The 18,566-nt window shown below is 44.3% G+C and overlaps 1 protein-coding gene across 5 annotated transcripts in view; it reads right to left on the reverse strand.

Moving 5' to 3' along the window:
* The window catches only part of ARHGEF7 (Rho guanine nucleotide exchange factor 7), a 115,928-nt gene that overhangs the window by 93,627 nt on the left and 3,735 nt on the right, over positions 1 to 18,566 (reverse strand). For 4 of the 5 annotated variants that reach the window (XM_048495353.1, XM_048495352.1, XM_048495354.1 and 1 more), the window contains exon 2: positions 2,709 to 2,795. In XM_048495353.1, the coding sequence (XP_048351310.1) occupies positions 2,709 to 2,795 (87 nt within the window). Of the gene's footprint in view, positions 1 to 2,708; positions 2,796 to 2,931; positions 2,973 to 18,566 lie in introns of those variants that run through there. The other variant, XM_048495357.1, reaches the window with a different exon arrangement.

Raw genomic sequence — 18,566 nt, forward strand, 5'->3', positions numbered from 1 at the left:
GCTGAACGTTCAGCAAAGGGCTCTGAAATATCCACAATATCTGTGAGATCTTCTACAAGGATCTTCTACAAGGCCCATGGTTACAACCACAGAACCTGACAGTAGTATTAAAATATCAGAAGATTAGGGATAAGCGATAGGCTACCAGGAACAAAACACAAAGAAGGCAGTGAATCCTTGTGATTCAATTTCCCTCACTGAGTCTTGGTGAGATAATCAGCTGGTTAAGATAGCTGCAGTTGAGTGTGGCAGAGGATTGAATAAAGAACTACTCTGTGTCACTTTCAACTATATATTCAGGAATAGAAATGAGGGTTTCATGGAATTTTTAAAAATAAAATTTGCTAGGATTTGTGCCTCATAATTGGTAACGATAACCCTTCTACCAGCAAGACATCATGAATATTTGACACATTCCTTCAGATCACCTAAAAATTAATCTACAGTGAAAAATCCTTTAGTCCTTTATTTTACTTCATTTATATCCCACCTCTCCCCTCAATGGGGATCCAAAGAGGATTATTCCATTCTCCTCTCTTCCATTTTATCCCCCAACAATCCTGTGAGGTAGATTAATTTGAGAATGAGTGACTGGACCAAGGTCACACAGCGAACCCTAGTAGAGTAGAGACTTGAACCTGGGCTTCCCTTATCAGCTACACCTCAGTGGCTATCAAGCATCCGTTGATGAACCACTGGTCACATGCAAAGAAAATCACCACAAGAAAATCACTACAAGGAGCCTCCATATGGCAGCAGATACACATGCATCAGCTCTCACACAGATATCATCACAAGGAATAGAGTTTACGGTATTCAATAATCTATCCATAATAAGGCAACTGCAGATGCAATATTGGAAATTTCTTTTTCAGAACATTTATTCCATCATTCACTACTGCTGAATTTCTCACAGAGCAGAAATTTCTGGCAGAGCACATGAAAGAACAAGCTTGTCACATTAGACTTCAACCACTACAGTACTGTCACAGTCTGACTAGCTTCCTGTCAAATATCCACAAGAATGACTGGAGTACAACACCTGGAGAATAAGTGAACTGTGCACAATTCACCTGACAGCTGCTGTGCCTATTCCTTACTACCACCATAAGGTGCAACCACCACCATAGTAGCACTTACTACCACCATAAAGTGCAATCAACCACTGCAGATAACAACAGATGAGACCTATAAACAGAAGATACATATAAAAGTGACAACCCTGAGAGCAACTTAAGATAAAGGCATCTGTATTCATTAGGGACACTAAGTCCTCCAGCAAGTTCCAGAGAGAGAACGAAAATCCAATGCTGATCCAAAGTAGCAAGACCCATACAGATGACACAGGCCAGATCTGTAGCTGCAAACTTCCAGCATCTACACCAGTTGATCTCTCTTCATACATGCCGTTTTCTCCACCACTTCCTGTTTGATAACACTACCAGTGAAGAAAGCTGCTATCTGCACTCAGAATGACTCTGGCAATACTGTTCTGATACATACATACATTCTTCAAAAAACAAGATATACATTAAAATGTGCAAAATGTATACAGCATGTTCTTAATCTGCCCCTCTCCACTGAAGAATATGGGCTAAAGAACAGATGAAGGATCAAGTACTCTGCTTCTAGATCAAGTGTGCAATACAAGTAATTTGCAGTGCAAGACAGAAATGCAAAACCTAGAGACGCCCCACACCAAACCACACCACCCACTTAGTGAGTATTTAGGGCATGATGGCTTAATTTAAATAACAAACTACCAGTGTAAATATTGTGAAATCAAATCTAATACATATGATGACTTGAACTCAGCACAGCAAAGGGGAAGTTTAACTGATTTAAATCATGTTTCCAACTTCCTAGTTTATCTGCTTCCTGAACAAGCATATATAATAATTAACTGCTATAAAAGATCTATAAGCAACTAGACCAATGGTTCTCAACCTTCCTAATGCCGTGACCCTTTAATACAGTTCCTCGTGTTGTGGTGACCCCCAACCCTCATATTTATCCATTTTACAGATGGAGAACACTGATGCAGAGAGTCATAGGCGTGTGAAAGGGTCATTCGACACCCAAAGGGGTCGAGACCCACAGGTTGAGAACCATTGAACTAGACAAAGTGTTTATGCTACCTAGGAACATAATTCAAAACCTTTGGTCATACATGCCTTTTGTACTACTGGATTTTATCTGCATAAAAAAACAACTGTGACATTAAACATCTGCTGTTTGGCTCTCATTCTCTCTGTGCCACTGCACAAGATCACTTGTTTGAAATTATATGAAACATCTCTTTCAAAAACCAAGCTCTACGTGTGGGTAATTGAAAACAAGTCCCAGTTAAGATTATTTTTTGAGGGATTGTCCACCCTTACGAGCTGAACACAGAAGAATGTGACAGCATTTGCAACCATATAAAGTCGTGACAGAACGAACTCATAACAAAGAAAACTGCAGCTGCACACAATTAAACACCATGTGCTAGCTAAAATACCACTATGGATAAAAATCACAGCAGTACACTTTGGGAAAGGAAGAGGGGGGAAGTGAATAAAAAGAATAAAACACAGAAAAGTTTGTGCAGCCAGACACTCCTGGACTGTGCTTCCTCATTGGCGTTGCTTTCTTAATGCATATTTTAACTCCCAGCCACCCTGAGTCCCCAATGCACACCACCCTATATAAACCCCCCATGTGCTCACCTCCAGGCGGAGGGTGGCGCCGCAAGCCCGGAGGAACTCGCGGATGTTGCTCAGGCACTCGCTCTCGGTGCGGGGCTCCGGGTAAACCTGCAAAAGAAAAAGCAGCAACAGCAGTTCAATCGCAGTCGGTGCGCGTTCAGACAGAGGAAGGGCAGGAGCCGGCGGGGAAACTCGTGCAACCCCCGCCACCTTCTCCACTCTTCCCGCAGCAAGCTTCACTCACAGGCAGTTTTGCATTTGCTTTGGGAGGGTTGAACCGGGAAGTAAACACGGAGGCAGGAAATGGCGTTTGGAGGGGGGGACGAGGGAAGTCTTACAGGGCGATCTGCCTGTCTTCCTACTCCGCCCTCCCCCCCCCCCATGCACGGGGGGGGGGACCGTCTTTGCAGCCACCCCACCATGGAAAAGCCTGATAGATTTGCACTCTTAGAGCTGCCTCCCTTTTTTCTTCTTTAAGCCAATGCTTGCCAGTCTGGAATCTCACAGGTCCACGGTTTGCAAGCAGGGATGGGGGATTCAGCATCTGCTGGATTCCTGCCATTTAATTAAGGCATGGAAGAGTTGGCAGAAAGAGTCTTGCAAACTCCTTCCCCTTCTTTGGCATAGAAGAAAAAGTGTTTGAGTTTATACCCCACCTTTCTCTCTGCAAAGTGGATATCAAACTCCTTCCCTTCCTCTCCCCTTCCCCACAACAGACACCTTGAGGGGTAGGTGAGGCTGAGAGAGTTGAACTGTGACTAGTCCAAGGTTAGCCTGCAGGCTTCATGTGGAGGAGCAGGGAAACAAACCTGATTCACTGGATTAGACTCTGGCACTCTTGTGGAGGAGTGAGGAATCAGACCCAGTTCTCCAGACTTACAGTCTGCTGCTGTTTAAGCACTACACCATGCTGGCTCTCTATTAATGAGTCAATGAAAAATGCTTCTATATTCCCTTTCCTCACACACAAACACACATATAAAAGACACAGAGGAGCGTACATCCAAATGGATCACACAAAATAAGAGTTTTGAAATCAGATTAGCGTAATGGTTAGAGGTGCTGCACAATGACCGGGAAGACCCGGATTCAAATTTCCATTTTACTATGAAATTCACAGACGATCTTGAACCAATCACTTTTTCAGCCTAACCTACCACAAAAGATTGTTGTGAGGGGGCCATGTGCACCATCTTGGATCCCTGAGAGAAATGATGGGACAAAAATAAAATCAATTCATTAATCCAAACCCATCTAAGCTGCAAGTCGCCTGCAGCGGAAAAGATACCAGTATTGTACCTGACTAATGGAGCCAGTAGTAGCTCAGGATGGATGTTTACCATTGGTTTGAGGGGGGAAATCCTCCTGCCATTCCCACAGTCTAAATTGGGATCCTGGTGGATTATGGTAAGCCCCAGGAGATCTGATCACAGATTTCCTAGATAGTCCTCAATCATAAATCCCTAACTTTTGATACCTTTCATGCAAACAATAACAAGGAGGAGCAGGGGTTACACAAACAGGTATTTATATTTATTAAATAATTATATCTATATTTATTCGATATTATACAATTATGTATTGAATATATATATTTAAGAACATAAGAACAAGCCAGCTGGATCAGACCAGAGTCCATCTAGTCCAGCTCTCTGCTACTCGCAGTGGCCCACCAGGTGCCTTTGGGAGTTCACATGTAGGATGTGAACGCAATGGCCTTCTGCGGCTGTTGCTCCCGAGCACCTGGACTGTTAAGGCATTTGCAATCTCAGATCAAAGAGGATCAAGATTGGTAGCCATAAATCGACTTCTCCTCCATAAATCTGTCCAAGCCCCTTTTAAAGCTATCCAGGTTAGTGGCCATCACCACCTCCTGTGGCAGCATATTCCAAACACCAATCACACGTTGCGTGAAGAAGTGTTTCCTTTTATTAGTTCTAATTCTTCCCCCCAGCATTTTCAATGAATGCCCCCTGGTTCTAGTATTGTGAGAAAGAGAGAAAAATTTCTCTCTGTCAACATTTTCTACCCCATGCAGAATTTTATAGACTTCAATCATATCCCCCCTCAGACGTCTCCTCTCCAAACTAAAGAGTCCCACACGCTGCAGCCTCTCCTCATAAGGAAGGTGCTCCAGTCCCTCAATCATCCTCGTTGCCCTTCTCTGCACTTTTTCTATCTCTTCAATATCCTTTTTGAGATGTGGCGACCAGCACTGAACACAGTACTCCAAGTGTGGTCGCACCACGGCTTTATATAAGGGCATGACAATCTTTGCAGTTTTATTCTCAATTCCTTTCCTAATTATCCCCAGCATAGAGTTTGCCTTTTTCACAGCTGCCATGCATTGAGTTGACATTCCCATGGAACTATCAACTAAGACGCCCAAATCCCTTTCCTGGTCTGTGACTGATAGCACTGACCCCTGTAGCATGTATGTGAAGTTTGGATTTTTTGCCCCTATGTGCATCACTTTGCATTTTGCTACATTGAACTGCATTTGCCATTTCTGAGCCCACTCACCTAATTTATCAAGGTCCGCTTGGAGCTCCTCGCAATCCTTTGTGGTTCTCACCACCCTACATAATTTGGTATCATCTGCAAACTTGGCCACCACGCTACCCACCCCTACTTCCAGGTCATTTATGAATAGGTTAAAGAGCACTGGTCCCAATACGGATCCTTGGGGGACACCACTCCCTACATCTCTCCATTGTGAGAATTTCCCATTTACACCCACTCTTTGCTTCCTGTTTCTCAACCAGTTTTTAATCCATAGGAGGACTTCCCCTCTTATTCCTTCATTGCTGAGTTTTCTCAATAGTCTCTGGTGAGGAACTTTGTCAAAAGCCTTTTGGAAATCCAAGTAGACAATGTCCACTGGTTCCCCCTTATCCACATGCCTGTTTACATCCTCAAAGAACTCTAGTAAGTTTGTAAGACAGGATTTGCCTCTGCAAAAGCCATGCTGACTCTTTCTCAGTAGGTCTTGCTTTTGTACATGTTTTATAATTTTATCTTTAATGACAGATTCTACTAATTTACCAGGAACAGATGTCAAACTGACTGGCCTGTAATTTCCCGGGTCCCCCCTAGTTCCTTTCTTAAAGATTGGTGTGACATTGGCCATCTTCCAGTCTTCAGGGATGGAGCCTGATTTCAAGGAGGATATTTACTAAAATATGTATAACCCAGCTTTCCTCATGGCACAAGGTAGCTATTGATAAGTACTGTCTGCATGGTAAGCAAACTTTTCAAGTTTTTCAGGACTGAAAAAAGCTTTTGCGCTGCATTTTGGCTTTCAATGCAGCTGTTACAGGCACAAGATCTAAGCTTTAAAAATGTATTAATGTTTAATAGCTGGGTTATGTAGAAATGAAGATAAATCCCATTTCCGTACAGAAATTCAAAGCTTTGAGAGTGACTGAGGATAGCAAAAGAAATGTGATTGAAACACTTTGGAATTCCTTGTACCTGTGAACAGGATTTGTCACCATAGCATAAACTGGCAATAAAATGTTTCAAAACTTGATTGTGTTAACAAGCTCATAGACCAGCAGCTGACATGGTTTGTCTTATGTCTGGGAAAAGGAAGACATTATAACATGGAAATAAGTTCATAAAATTATGTTATGAAGCCCAAACTTGGAAAATGTGTGTTTTCCAGCCCCCTCTTCATCCAAACGAAAAAGTCCCAGCAAAGCAATCAATGGGGTTCAGTTGTCATGTGGTGTGCATTTGCCCCTTACTCCTCAATGCTTAAATGAAACTGTCCAGAGCTTAATGGCTGGGTGTCATCAATATGCAGGCAATGGCGTATTTGCCTAGGGATAGGGGGTACCCTCTGTTCCCGGGCGCCACTGATCTGGTCACATGAGGGGCGTAAAATCGGTCCCCCATGTGACCAGGAAGACGGCAAGGCAGCAGGAAGTCCTGCTGCCTTGTTGTCTTCTATTTGAAAAGCAGACTGGTGTCAGCTGAATTTAGTCAACCGACTCACTGCCTTTTTAGCTTATCTGACCACATTGATCCATGCTTCTGTGACCTCCTGGCTGGATTACTGCAATGCACTTGAAGTTGGGTAGCTCTTGAAGACAACCTGAAAACTGAGCTGGTTCAGAATTCAAGAGTCAGTGGTTGGCAGGAGATAGCTGACAAAAACATATGTCGCCAGTCCTAAAACAGCTACATAGACTGCCAGCCAGTGTACGAGTCCAACTCATAGTATTGGTTATAAATCTTAAAGCCCTTTACAGGTGACCCACATATCTAAAGGATCACTACCTTCCATATATCCTCATGCATCAATTCTGAAAGTAAACTGACACCCCATTTAAGGCTGTTCCCCTCTTGGCATCAACCAGAACCCATGTGTTCTCACCATAACTTCCACTAAGAGGATGAGGCGGTATTTTACAGATGTGCCTCCCCATAAAGTGTAGTTTGGACCAGGAGGGGAGCTGGATCTGTGCATTCTAGAGAGTTGTTCACTGTTAAAGAGTTTCTCGCCTTCTTCTTACACTTAGATTCTAGAAGGGTAGCCTTGCTCCAGCCAAAATCACAAGGAGTCTTCTTGCGACACCTCAAGAAACTGATAAATGGACTGCAGCAAAAGCTTTTTGCAAACTAGAGCCACTTAGTCAGATGCCTTGAAGAAAATACCCCCACTGAGCCCACACTAGCTTTCTACACACATACAGGTTCTCTCTGAAGAGACCTTTTATAGCTGCAGGAGAAAGGAAAAAAACGCTCCTAATAGTCTGCCAAAGCCATTCTGGCCGCTTCTTACAAGGAGAGGCTATTTTTGTCAAGAGTCCAATGGACTTACTCAGAACAGAAACTTGCACCCCAGAGTCTTCTTTGAACACGACCATGAATGGAACAGAAACCTGACTCTACACGTTTGTTTATTTTACTTGCATCCTGAGCTCAGAGTGACATATATGATTTCCATGTGGTCTCCAGGCAGCTCATGAAGACCTTTAGCACAGATTCAGCAGCAGAAGGGCTGAAATGCGCTTTTTAGAGACTGTTCTCGCAATCATTTTCAAAAGTTCTATTATAAATTCAATTAGACTTAATTTCATGCATGTTTTACTCATTTTTTTGTCCTGTTTCAAACACCATCATTTCCATTTTCTTTTCAATTCAAAGATTTGTGTAAGAAGAAAAAAAGAAGAGGGAGAACAGACTTGAAGGGTGGAGGGAGGGGAAAAAACTAGAAACAACATTTAAAAGAGTAAAAATGAGCATTGTAATTGCCGTGGGAATAATGCCACAAATGGCATCCCTGTGTAGAGTTCTGCCCTGTTGATTACATAAAATACATGGACACTTAACTGTTGTGATGATGTCATAAAACAGATGATGTCATAAATATTCCCATACATTATAAAAAACTATAACACATAATTTCAACTAAAAACAGCCATATATAGTGAAAAAAATCAAAATAAATTCCATGAAAAGCAGTCTCAGGCCTCCAAATGGCTGAAGACTTTAAAGGTTTGAAAGCTTACTACTATGTACCACAACAATATGCCTTAAAAGACACTGCAAAATAAGAATGTTTGGATGAGATTTACAAGGACTAAGAGAGAACTGGCCTGATGCATGTTCCTGGGTAAAAAAGGGCACCGCCACCAATAAAGCTCTACTGTGTCTTATACTCATCTTCCTGCCTTTAGAGCAAGTTTCCCTTCCATACAGGGCAATAAACCCAGGCTGGGGACAGGAAAAAACTCATTCCAGAAGGAAACTTTGCATGGCTCCCACCCCTAAAACAAAGCAGCCCCCTGTTATCTCTCCCGAAACGGGTTATTTGAGAATCGTGCTATCCGCGATTCTTCAGTTTTAACACGGGCTGCAGCCACTCGCGAGCAGGCTGGCTGGGAAGCACTTTACGCAGCCGCACTTCCCTTTGTTTGTAGAGGTCCTGCCTCTCAACATCATAACCACACAAGGGCGCAGGGACGTCAGCATGGCTGTGGGGGTCCATGCCTGCTCGCCCACATAGTTATGAAACGGAGGAAGGTAACAAAAAAAACCCGCTGCTCCATGCGAAAGCACAACGGCAACCCACATTGCTTCCATTGGGCTCCATTCACTGCCTGCATGGAGGCATATGAACATGCCGATGGGACAGTGGCAGGGGCGGAGCGAGGGGGAACTGCGCCCAGGGCACATGTGTGCCCTGCGCCCTTGTCACACCCTGCACGCCCCCGAAATGCCTTCGTCACGCCCACACGTTGTGCACCCCCTGTTAGCATAGAGCCGTTTTGGCCAGCTGATACTGACTTGGGTATCACACTAGCTGAGATTAAAATTTTGGCTGTAGTAACTTCAATGGGAAGGTGGAACCAGAGAATGGTATTAAAGTGATTTATATTGTCCAAAACCATGGGGTCATGAGAATATTTGAAACAAAAAAGAGAAAAAATATGTTGCTTTTAGGTTTTTAATTTGACATGGAAAGGCTACAAAGCAGTTCCTTAAAGACAGGGAGACATACTGCTTCATGCTACTAATTATGCTTCTGTTGTTTTCATCAGGTTTATTCTCTTTTTGTACTTAGGCAGCATCAAATTGTACAGCCAAATGTGTTTTATTGCAGTGGAGAGGGGAAGATTTATAAAAGAGAGGAAATTATGATAGCATAATTTACTGGCTTGGATCCTGCAGTAAATCTTCACTGGCTGAAAGTATTTCCACCAGTGGAGTGAAACTTCCTACCTGCACAAGAGAGCTGTCAGTCTGTAACAGGCAAATTGGCAAAAAGCACTTCCTCTGATCCATTTCTATTAGAAGAAACATTCTGCAGAATCCAGTCCACTAATTTGTTGTTCTCTGCAAGATCGTTTGACCTTTATAGTTGTCTTGTGATACTGTTATACTACTTCTATCACTATAGTTTTGGTTTCCCTAATTGTTGTCAGGCGTATTAAAGGAATTTGCAATAATCAGGACAAGCCACTGCAAGTACAACAAACGGCTCTATGCTAACACACATAGCTTCCCACGTAATCCAAAATGTACCCAAGAAGAATTCCCTTTTCTAGCAGAATAGAACCTACCTATTGTATAGGAGACAGAGAAGTTTTCAGGAGAAATGGGGGGGGGGGGGTTGAGGACAGGCACAAACAGATGAAGAGATGTCACTTCCCATGCAAAACCAGAAATGATGCCATTTCATCAGGGCAGGTTTTGCATAAGCCCCAGAGAGCTGCCCTCCTCGTGATGATATCACTTCCAGCTTCGCCACAGATGTGATGTTGTATGTTGATGTGATGCTGGAATACCCCCCACCAAGCTGCCAATTACCCCTTATTTTTATCCTGCCAGGCTGCGGAAACCTGCCACCCCAAAGGAGCAGAAAGAATCCTTCTGAATCTTTTCACCCAGCATTGTTAGAACGAGGAGTCCCTCTTGTATGTGTGGAATATATGTATGTGTATAGGAACACAATGAGCTCATATCTAGCAGGTCCCTTGAATATATATTTGTCCCACACAGAAGATTCCTTCCAGTGCATAAGACTGACAAGCTAATTTTCACACATACCTCCTCTTGTTGGCAGAGGGGTGATAGTGATTCTGGGACACTGATCACAGTCCAGGATGGAGAAGCAGAATCACTGCCCCCCTCCCAGGGCCATTCCAGGTTCAAAGAAAAGGAGGGGCATGTGACCCAGGCATCATATGACACGAGCGGGCATGAGGGCTGGTAAGCCGGCTGGTGCCTGAGCCCCAGAGGAGGCAGACATGCGCAGCAGCCGACAGCTACCCGACAGCTGGAGAGTGTGGGCATGAGTTTGTTCCTCTTTTTCTTTCCCCCCTCTTTTTAGGGGGCATTGTTGTTGGGGTGCCCCCTGCCTGGGGCTGGAGAAGGTGCCCCAAATGCCCCGTGGCGAGGCCTCTCCCTGCTTACTGGCCACTTTTTGATGCACTAAGACATTTCAAAAGAGATCAGTCTCAGTCCTTACTCCCAGCAACTGTTTTCTTTAAAACAAAACAATGTAAGATATTGGACATACAAAACTGCATTTTAAACATGAACACATGGGAAGTGTTTTATACGGCTCTTGTTAAATTTTCTGTGAATTTCACGCTCAGTTTCTGTATTTCTCATCTGTTTCTAATTACTACATCCATTTGTACAAAAACGTCCCTGTTAAGGGCAGCGTGTATTATGTTTAACTCATAATAATTAATGAGCGAAGCTGTTTGCAGCAGAATGAAAATAACTTATGGGTGGGAGAGCGCAAGAAGGAGAAAGGTGTTTCAGTTAGGCAAGTCTAAATGCTATTAAAATAAGTAGAAACAACAGTGTTTGAAACTAATTTAATTCAGTGATAATTAAAAGATTTAATCAAACAACCCAGATTTATATAGGTTTAGTATCTGGAGGAGAGAAAGTATAAGCAAAAAGAGGCCTATTAGCATTTATTTCTAGATTATTTCAAATGTGTTAACTATTTCATTATACTCTGTCTCAGGTAAAAATGTTAGTACAATCAGTTGGGGCAGTCAAGAAAATTGTATGCTTCCATATTAGAATATAGTCCTGAACAAAAATGAAAATTGTCATTCATTTTTGTGTGCTGCCTTTGTCAAAACCAAAACCTTCTTTGGCCCTTGACATCTGGGCCAACTGCCATCTAATGAGACTCGCCATTCCTCCCTTTTGGGGGGGGGGGGAGTGAACTTATAATCAGAATGCTGGACGCCACCCCTCCCCTTTACGGGAGGGGAGGGAGCTTTTAAAATAGACTGTTGAACGCCATTTACTTTATTGGGTTTATGGTATATCTATTAGAAATAGTTTTATGGTTTTATCGCTGCTTTTAAAATGTTTTAATTATCCTACATTGTTATTCCTATGTTGTACACCGCCCAGAGCCCCTCGGGGACGGGGCGGTATAAAAGCTTAAGGAAATAAATAAAATAAATAAATTATTTTGTGCATTACTGAACATAGTAATTTGATACAAGAACATTTATAATTCATTGTATTTTTACTTTCAAACGGATGCAATGATCAGGGCTAGGTAGTCAGTAGGACTCAGGTGGAACATTCTACAACAAAAAAGGTCCGGCATGTTGAGTTCTGTGGTAGAGGAACATACAATCCTATTAACATCTTTTTCTGAGATAGACTCCAGTTAATTTCCACTGTCCCAGTATAATACTGTAAACTAGTAATCGTCATAAAAGAATAATCAGCAACAATTTATTACATCCTCTGAAATTCACTAAAAGTACACTGATGGCAGCAGACATTTGGCAAAATGGGGAACTACAACATTCACCAGGACTAGAGTGCTTACACTTATTTTCATAGTGAGGCATGTATCTCCAGGATGGGTACAAGAGCACACAGTAGAAAAGATAGAGGTATAAATTCTGGAAGAGTACAGCTATGGCACCATTAAAAGAAGCATGGGTAGTCAGTGAGGTGTTAGTAGTCAAGAATGGCATACCCTAATCTGCAGAACAGTGATTGGTTCCCCACTCTTCCACATGAGTGGCGGACTCTTATCTGGTGGATTTGTTTCCCTGCTCCTAGGCATGAAGCCTGCTAAGTGACCTTGGGCTACTCACAGTTCTCTCAGAACTGTCTCAGCCCCACCTACCTCAGAAGGGAGAGGAATGGAAAGAGTTTGTTAGCTGATTTGAGACTTCTTACAGGAGAGAAAGGTTGGGTATAAACCCAAATTATTATTCTTCTATGCCAAAACTGCTTCCACACAGCTGTGATTCCCTGTGTAGTTTTCATTACCACGTAGCAGTGCCCCAGATGCAATGGCAGTTTTCCCTGTGCTTTCCTTAGGTCATCCCTAATAGCCACCATATCCTCCATGCCACCAGAGGTAGGGACTCTCTTGATCTGCTGCCCGCGGTACTAGCCTCAATATCTATGATGAGGTTGTTCATTCTGACTCCGACCACTTTTTCTGAATTTGATTTCATGTCCACATGTTTGTAGTTTGACAGATCCCATGCTGCCACAAGGGTAGGGGGTCTCCAATCTATGACTAAAGGTAGAGCCAAACGTAGCCCAGTACAAAACCAAATGTGGCTCTTGCAAAAATAAAAGGAAGTCTTTAACTTAAGGTATGTTGGAGGGGTAGGTGGGATGCTAGAATGAACAACTGCATAATCTACCTTGAGCCTCAGTGGGAAATGCAGCGTATAAATAACACAAATAAACAAAATAAATGTGTGAAGAGAATGGTAGGAACTTAGAGATGCTTTACAAAAAAGTGAATGATAAAAATAAAGAGTTACCAGCAACCCAAGAGCCTCATAAAGATTAGCTGCAAAGACTTGCCAACAATCCATGTGCAGATTTATGCCAGGTTTCTAAAACTATTATGTAGGGTACATTTATCACACATTGTAAGGTCTCACAAGTGCCACTTCCTAATAAAGGACTCCCAACAACCAGCATATCACCTGTGGAAACTTTATAGATTATTAATCAAAGTTAGCAGCTCCTTAGTCAAGTGCTGGCTTTTCTGCAAGAAAACTTGGAAGTGGAACCCAGGTTGCAGTGAAATCTGCACCATCTGTTTGTTCCTGCATGCTGGGTGACGCATTGGGAAGAAAGCAACCTGTGCAAACACCATAAAGGCAATAGATACACCAAAGTCGCTAGATGCTTATCTTTTGTACTTTAACGTGCTTTTAAATTGTCATATGGAAAGTAAGTAATTAATTATTAGGAAGCTCCTAAAAATTACCAACTGAAAGTTATTCTGACATATCGGTAGTTTGGTCCTAGAGCCTAGATCATATCAGCTGCCTGACTGGTAAATCATAATGAACCTTGTATAAACTAATCTTCCTGAGACTAAATAGAGCCAGGTTACCAGGATCCAGATTTGTTGACCCCTGTTCACAGGACCCCATGTGGGCTGCTCTGTACAATTAGAAGTGTTTCTTCGGACTATTTAGTTGTATTGCAATTATGAGAGGCGGACACTCCATTCCATTGTTCCAATCTCATTCCTGATCTCCAATCCTGCTCACTCAGGTGGGACAAGTGAGCAGAATACCCAGGCTCCAAATTTCTATCTGACTACTCGCAAATAATACAGTTCCAGATATATCAATAATGTTACAGTAATTTCAATTTTTAATGCTTGGCAAATGTGAGACTTGCAGTTTACTTTCTCCGAACATGTTTAAAGAGGTTTGCGCTCGAGAAAGTGTTTACAGGAGTATGGTTTCATCACCTCATGAACTATGAGCCATCCCTTCAGATAAAATAATTGGGTACAGCACATGAGGTTTGGACAAAATCTTATCTATTCCAGCATGATGCTGTCTACAGGTGGGAGGGTGGGATTAAACCCAATTAAGGTAATTAACCCTGTGACAGTCTGGCGATGGGTACTTTGTCCTGGTATCCTGGGGTCTGTGGTGGCTCAAGGCAGCTTACAAAACCCAGCTAAGCAAGCAACAGAGACATTAAAGCCACAGAACAATACAATTATAAGAAATTGAGACAATAGCCCAGGTGCTCTCCATAGCACAAAACCCCACAGAATCTTTAAAACCCCACATAATCTTTAGTCACCACTAAAAGCCTATCTAAACAACGTTGTCTTTTTATGAAACCAGACCTTGCTTCCTCAAAAAGAGCATGTCAAAGGGCCAGACCCATAAGAGGAAAAAAAAGGGCCAGAGCAGAGGTAATAATGTTACTGGAGGGCCCTGTCAGGAAGAAACCCAGATAGGATCACAGAAGGAAAGGTGATCCTTCAAGAAGACACACCACAAAATGATGAATAATCTACCACTTGCTGCCAGCAGCTCAAGACTGGACCTTTCCTAAACTTCAGTCAATCACAAACCAGCCATCTTGACAACAGTTCCAAGAAGCTGACCCAAAACTCCCTGGGCCACTCCCCACTTACCTCTTCTAAGTGCAACGCCGCAGCAACCCCGCGTAGAAAAGCCTCTGTGAAACGACCCGCGGAGACATTTGTCTCCCCCCACTCATTTTGCCATTCAGGAAATAACGCAGGGGAGCAAGAGGAGGAGTTCCATGGCAATCGAGCGTTCTGATTGGCTGAGGCTCGCGTGTGTCGTCATGGACATGCGATGGAAGTGGGCGCGTGACCAGCGAAGGTGGAGCCCCTCCATTTTGATTGGCTGACACGAGAAGTTGTTTTTGATAGGCTCGCAACGCGCACGCACCTATCCGCAGCGAATTGATGGGGCAGAAAAACGAAAGTGAAAATCAGTTTCGGTTTCCACCGCCCACAACCTCGTGCACTCAGCGGCACTTTGCCGTGAATGGGCGCTGCCAAGCCGCAAAGCCATAAAGCTCGAGCAAAGGGAGCAATGTTGGCACGTCGCGTTGTGCACACGTCTCAATTTCCGCGAGCGTGCATTGTAAAAGAGGATGTCGCCTCGTGTCTACGTCATCACATAGGTTCATGTTGCCCACTTTCTGACGGGGACACCCTCCCTAAACAAAATGGAGGATGCTTTTTCCTGATTGGCCGGAAAGCTGTGCATCACAGTGAATCAACCACGCGTAAACAGCCGAGGTTCCCCACCACCCCGCGGCAACCGCGGGGTTTTGGAAAATGTTGCTCTTTGAAGAGGACCTAATTTGATGCGCTCCAAGGAGGTGGGAGAGCGGCAAATTCTGGGCAGCTGCGCAGTGGCCGCTGGTGGTGAGGGGAACGTCCAGGATCCCCGTGTCCTATCAAGAGGTGACCCCGCGGCTTATGGTGAGTGGGGAGTGGGCCCCTGTTATCAGGGCTGCTTGATGGCCGTCCTGTCATAAGCCAGTTGCTTGCTAATAGTCAGAATTCACAAGGTTATATTTCTCAATGGAAGCAAAGATCAGGGGCATTAAGAGCTAATCTACTAGCAGGATAAGATCCAAGATGGCTGTTCTGACAGTTGGGTGGGTGTAACAGAAAGAAGGTGGTTACAGTCTGAATTTACACTTGAAGTTTCATTTCCAGCTACAACTGGGATTAAGCTAAAGCTGATAAAGTCTCTGGAAATCTGCTGCTGCTGGTTTTTAGGAGTCTGCTTGTATCCAGCAAGCTCTGTTTGCACATTTGTCATTAAAGAGATTACACAGAAACCAGACATCTCAAAAGTGATGTCTCTCTCTCTCATTTGACAGAAAAGAAACCCTGGAGCTACCACTGAACTTTTCACTCTTTGGGAAAGAGAAGTTTGCCAAACTCTGTGCTTTCTATCTGTCAAATGCAGTTTGCTACAAGATCTCTATTTTTTATTTATATAGTTATTTTATAATTTTTAATTTATTTATTAATTTTATACTTATATTTACAGCTTCCTGAATAGCAGGGCTCAGGTCGAGTAGCAACAATAAAAAATACACAAAATAAATACATGGATTAAAAGTGAATTAAAACAATACAATTGATGGTGCTAAAACAGTGTGCATAATACATAATATTGGGGGGGGTGGGTGGGGGCGCATAAGCTTGAGGCCAGCTGACAGATTTGCTGTATACCATTGCTACCCCCAACTCTATACCCAGCAGAATAGCTCTACCTTACAGGCCCAATGAAACTGAACCAGATCATTTAAAGCTTGGGCCTCCCTATGTAGAGTGTTCCACCAGGTAGTGGCTAGGGCTGAGAAAGCCCTGGTCCTTGTTGAGGACAACTGGATAGCCTTCAGGCCGGGGGTCAACAGATGATTTTCAGATTATTACCACAAGGCTCTTGTGGGCCTCTACTGGAAAAGACAGTGCTGAAGACAGTGGCATATTTGGCTAGGGACAAGGGGGTACCCCTTGCCTCCAGGTGCCACTCTTCTGGTCACATGGGGTGCAAAATTGGCCCCCCTCATGACCAGGAAGACGGCAGTGAAGGCGGAGCCAGGCATCCTCAACCCTGCCCATATCGATGATACATGGGCAGGGTTGAGGGCACTCGAAGATGATGAAGCAGCAGGTCTTCCCGCTGTCTCAACGTCTCCGAGCACTCCTGACCCCACCCATGTCGATGACGCATGGGCAGGGTCAAGGGTGCTCAAAGACGATAAGGCAGCAGGACTTCCTGCTGCCGTCATCTCCAAGCGCCCTCGACCCCGCCCATGTCGTCATCAACATGGACATGGGTGAGGGTGCCTGGCTCCGCCCCCCCTCCCAGCTGGGCTCCCAGTCGGCAGCCAGCAGTCCCTTCTGCTGGTGGGCTTGGGGAGGCTTGGCCCTGCCCCCTAAGCCCCATCCACAGGCCTCAGTGTTTATAAAAGCAGCTCGCTGAGGCCGGGGACAGCAGTCTCTTCTTGTTTCCCCGGAGAGGAGGGCATAAGGGACTGCTGGCTGCCGGCTGGAAGGAGGGCCCACCCCCAGGTGCAGGGGGCGGGGCAGCAAGAGAGTGGAGCCCCTCCCCCAGGCACAGGGGTGGGGCGCCCGGAGACAATTTATCTCCAGATGTCATTTACTCCCCCGGTACTCCTCTGGCTGAAGATATGAGGGTTCTAGGCCATGTAGGGCTTTGAAGGTATGCAGCAAAACATTGACTCTGATCTGGTCTACAATTGGACACCAGTGCAGCTGTAAAAGCATAGGGTAGATATGTGCTCTCCATGGCCCCCTAGCAAGGATGCAACCAGATAAATTCTGGATCAGAGTCTCAAGAGTAGCTCCACATACAGCGAGTTGTAGTAGTCCAGTCTGCAGGTTACTGCTTTATGGATCACTGTGGCCAAATCCACAAAAAAAATCCACGGGCCTGGCGGAGATGTAAAAAACGCTACAGCACAGAAAACTGTATTCGTGCTTCTACACCCTTGCTGACTCCACCAGTGTAGCAGGAGCAAAGGTGTGATTGGGGATGGGGCCACCATAAGCCAGCTTCCATTCCATCTTTACCTCCTGGGACACCACCACCCAGGGTTTGGATTCACATAAGCCCACGTCAATCAATGATGTAAGTCCACTGAGCCCAATGGACGGCTTTTCAGTGGCAAGGGGGCTTTTTGTTTTTTGCCTGCCCGGGCCACCAAAAAGCCCTCTGGAGGTGGAAGGATGGCACCACAACAGCTCCATCCCTGGCCGCCCTGGAGCTGTGGATTGGGCAGCCCAAATTCTTATTATGTTAGCTTACTGCTATGTTTGTTTGATTGTTTGTTATTCATGCACACCAGCCACAAACATACTGAAATATATAGGCAGATGTGGAAACAACATGTTATATTCATCATGTGAGAACAGACCCAGTACAAGAGAGATTTATACGCTGAGAACTTTGAAGGTTTCTCACCAACTGGCAAAAGAAACCAGAATGGGTAGGAAGCAGACATCTAATGAAGGGTGAGCCACTTCTGGTCTTTCTCTGTTGTTTATCTCCACCACTGCCCCAATTCCTTTTCTAAGCAACTAATTTTTTCTGCAGTTCCTTCTAACTCTTGGGCAAAATTTTCACGTAGACAATGTGAATATATTAATAATGAGGAATGTAAAAATCAAACAGGCTGTGGGGCTGCAAACTTCCCACTTGGCAGATACTTTGGGGACATACCCCTTCTTTTCCACTGCAAAAAAAAAAAGTTTGGTTTGTGAGGCAGCTGCTATACAGGCAGTAGGTACTTAGCTTCTAAAAATGCCTCTTCCAATTCTGTCCTGACAATCCTTCTACATCCTGCTATCTGAGGCAGAGGCATAGCTGGGCCATACTGTGCCAGGTGCACATTCTGTGTTTTCGCCGCCGCCCCTTCCCCAACACACACACAGTCACCTTAGTTCAGCCTGAAAGTGTAGGCTGGAAAAAGCTGCCTGTTCACTTGAGGCTGAAAATGGCCTGGTGGGAACTACACTTCCCAGGAGACCTTGGGGCTCACAGTTCCCACCAGGCCGTTTTCAGCCTCAAGTGA

This window comes from Sphaerodactylus townsendi, linkage group LG04 (genome assembly GCF_021028975.2).
Source record: "Sphaerodactylus townsendi isolate TG3544 linkage group LG04, MPM_Stown_v2.3, whole genome shotgun sequence".
Classification (NCBI taxonomy): Eukaryota; Metazoa; Chordata; class Lepidosauria; order Squamata; family Sphaerodactylidae; genus Sphaerodactylus; species Sphaerodactylus townsendi.